This window comes from Thermobia domestica, chromosome 12 (assembly GCF_964235325.1).
Source record: "Thermobia domestica chromosome 12, izTheDome1.hap1.1, whole genome shotgun sequence".
NCBI classification, from domain to species: Eukaryota; Metazoa; Arthropoda; class Insecta; order Zygentoma; family Lepismatidae; genus Thermobia; species Thermobia domestica.
Genome location: NC_137465.1, coordinates 9,016,933 through 9,020,411, shown reverse-complemented (window position 1 = coordinate 9,020,411; position 3,479 = coordinate 9,016,933). Strand labels below are relative to the sequence as shown.

The window sequence follows — 3,479 nt, the reverse complement described above, 5'->3', positions numbered from 1 at the left end:
TTTAGTTTTTAGTTCTTTTGATTTCCGCTTGCTTCACTTATGCGTTGATTTCCGCTTGTTTCAGCAGTCGGGAAATGTGGTGATTCTTGTTTTATTTATTCCCCTCCCATATTATTATTCTATACACTGCATATTTCAAGTTTGATAAATTTAGAACTGTGTTAGGATAGGAAGTTGGCATAATTCTAAATTTATTAGTATTTAAGCCATGCGATGTTTAAAATAATTGGTGAAACATTACAGTCCGAACCACCATGATTACTAACTAACTTGGTACCTGAGGAACTGGTACCTGGTACTAAATTTCAAGACCTGTTCTTAGTTCCTTCGGAATCAATTCATTAATGAAATGAGTAAAGTAAAAACTTGCCCAATAATAAATATAAATACAATACTTGTCGTGGAGTAAGCTGTGCTATTATTTTCAACAAAACCTCCAAATGCAAAATGCAAAATCAATGTGGAAATGAACTAAAGAATAACTTATTTTGAAAATGTGCTTCATCATAGAACCTTGTCCTTTCCGGCAATTTTAGTTGAGAAATTCATCTCCTGCAGTGACTATTTTTAACAGTTACTGTCATTAGGGAAGATTAAAAAATAATTAGTGATACTAGACAGCAACCCCAGTTACAGAAGAAATAAGTTATTTTAAAAAAAGAATATACAAGTAATCAAAATATATGGAAATCTTAATTCTGATATCCTTAATAGTTAAAAAAAAAAAAAAAAAAAAAAAAAAAAAAAAAAAAAAAAGTTACCCAAAGAGTACGTAATACGTAAGGAAGTCAGGATGGACTAAATTCGTATGCCAATGCAGCGTGTTAAGACATCATTCGTAACGAGAAAGCTGACTCACAGTAAGGTATCTAGTAATATGAGGAACACTATCCTCATTACGCGCGTTTTCGCACCGTCGCTGACTTCCTTGAGACTTACGAGCCCACGAATTTCGCCCTGCCGTGACTCAGACACACTTTACGCTTCCAGCGGCCACCTTGTTTCTACTTTCAGCACTGTCGTTTCTGTGGCATTATGTCTAGACGTTGTATTTATAGTCTTAACAGTTAAGCCCTCCTAAAGTGAATCTGCACCTACCAATGCAGCTCCTTCCGCAAAATAATTCATAGGCTACTAGGAATACTTTTCTCAATCAAAGAAGTACACATATTAATTCATGTATGAATTTGTATATTAGGAAAAGCACAATATTAGAGTAGCTCTAGGAGTATTATTTAGTTTCTCCCCTAAATCACTTGGTAGTGATTACGGTTCGTTATTTGTAATTGTGATGTACCCATGAGTATAAATACAGAGTGGACGTATGGCATAATCTAGTGCATAAAATACTAACCAAGTTGTGCTAGGTGGTCACTTAAAAAGCACTAATATTATCTAACCGCGTCAGGGCAGGGAGTGCGTCCGTACGGAGCAGGCGCGTCAGCGACGGTAGGTGTACACATAAAAGAGGTCATTCACAACTGCTCTCAAATTTATCGAAGTCACAGTACAGACTCCAGAGCCTTCGATAAATTTGCGGGAAGTACTAAATACTAGCCAGATTTAGTTGTATTTAAATACTGAAATACCTGATTTTGCTCCCTTTCTATCTTTTTTCGAAGAAAAAACTATCTTCATAAGAAAAAGACACGGATATAGTATAACTGTTATATAATGCAGGATATACAGTACATTAATTATATATATTCCATTGATTAGGTTCACCTGTCATTCAGTACATACTTATAAAATATTCGATTGAACTCATCAAATAACATAAAAAATTAAAGAAATTAAATAGAATACTTGTTTTTACGACACAGTCCACTAAATCGGTTCTCTGTGCAACTGTTATCAATAGTGATATCATTTACACGTATGAACAAAGCAATAATAATAATAATAATTCAATACCATAGTGGGACATTAGCACCACATATATACAACCACCAAGAAAAAAGCACTTATTTACCACCATCACTGGCTTAGTAATTGGTCTTCTATGAAAAAATTGTCAGAAAAAAACGGTTCTTGAACACTGAAAAAAAAAAAAGTTTGTTACTACGCACTTGTTTCTTCCCTCAACAACTACACTGAAAATCGTTTATTTTGAAAAATAAATATTATGAATAACATTCTACATTTGTGGTAACTGTTCGATCGGCGTGGCAAACTTGAAGTCTTCAGGAAATAACTTAGCTGCATGTGGATACATTAACTTGTATGACTGACGAATTGTAACATCTGCTACTCCAGCGATATCTCCAATTTCTTTCTGAGTTCGTTTATCATCGGAAGCTTGAGATGCCATGTAAATAGCAGCTGCCGCAACCGATATAGGGGATCGTCCTGGAACAACATCCAGCTCCACAGCTTTCCTTGCGATGTGGGTTGCTGCTCGTTGCACCATATTTGGCAACCCCAGATTGGAACAAAAACGAGACATGAAATCCCCAGTCGTAATAATATCCACACTGGTTTCCAAAGCTTTCAAAATTAGTTTAAAACATCGTCCTATTTCTTTTTTACTAATTTTACTTACGGCACAAATTTCTTTGAATGTCCGTGGTACACCTTCCTGTCGACAAGCAATATACAAACAAGCTGAAGCAATAGCATCATTGCTACGTCCTTTTAGGTTTTTACCATCGTGTACTTGTTTAAACAAATTATTTGCACGATCAACAATAGTTTTAGGAAGATTAATACGATCAGCCATATTATTGATTTCTCTTATGGCATTAATAAGTGCTCGGTCTGAGCTACTCATACTTCTTCTGTTTTGATATTTTGCGACACCAAATTCATCAAATGATGAATCACCACGTCCTGGCCCTATTACAGTTGTTAAGTCAGATCCATTTAGAAGAGGATTTTCTGGCCCCCCGACACGAGAAGGATCAGTTCCTCCCTTTTCGTTGCTGAAGGTTCGCCATTCTGACCCAACATCTATAACTCGGTCTCCCACAACAAGTCCACATTCTGAACAGATTTGATCACCAGCACGATAATCTTCGATTAATGGTGCATCTGGATGAGCATAACAACAAACCTTATTTGCATCAACCCGTGTTGAAGATGCCATTTTCTTCAGTCAAAGGTTTTTCTACTGCTACTTACAACACTACCACTAGTTGCTCCCTTTGATCCAGTGTTGAAAATTTATACAGTGTTGTCAGTTTAGCTCACAATAAACGCTCCAACAGGTTATTCCTGGCATGTCGGCATTTTTGATGTTATATAATTGATAAAGATGGTACTGTACAGCTTCACGTCTTGATTGGAATCGAATTGAGTTAATATGATTGCGAGTTCGAATTCTTTGTAGGTTTAGAATACTCATGCTACCATATTATGAATATTTCTGCTTCCAACCTGTTTTCTATCACAGAAATGCCTTTATTGTGATGTAGACTACAGTTTGTAGTGGAAATTAGAATCGTTTGTTTTATTTTATACTCTCTTTCTTCCTGGTAAAA

The 3,479-nt window shown here is 35.8% G+C and overlaps 1 protein-coding gene across 1 annotated transcript; it reads right to left on the bottom strand.

The window, feature by feature from the left end:
- Nucleotides 1-1,654: 1,654 nt before the first annotated feature.
- Nucleotides 1,655-3,158, bottom strand: TfIIB (transcription factor IIB). The gene has a single exon (XM_081733420.1). The coding sequence runs from the start codon at nucleotides 3,083-3,085 to the stop codon at nucleotides 2,138-2,140; it is 948 nt and encodes a 315-aa protein (XP_081589546.1). The 5' UTR covers nucleotides 3,086-3,158; the 3' UTR covers nucleotides 1,655-2,137.
- Nucleotides 3,159-3,479: the final 321 nt, after the last annotated feature.

Coding starts and splice junctions, on each gene's coding strand:
- TfIIB (XM_081733420.1), bottom strand. CDS start 3,085: ATGGCATCTTCAACACGGGTTGATGCAAATAAGGTTTGTTGTTATGCT.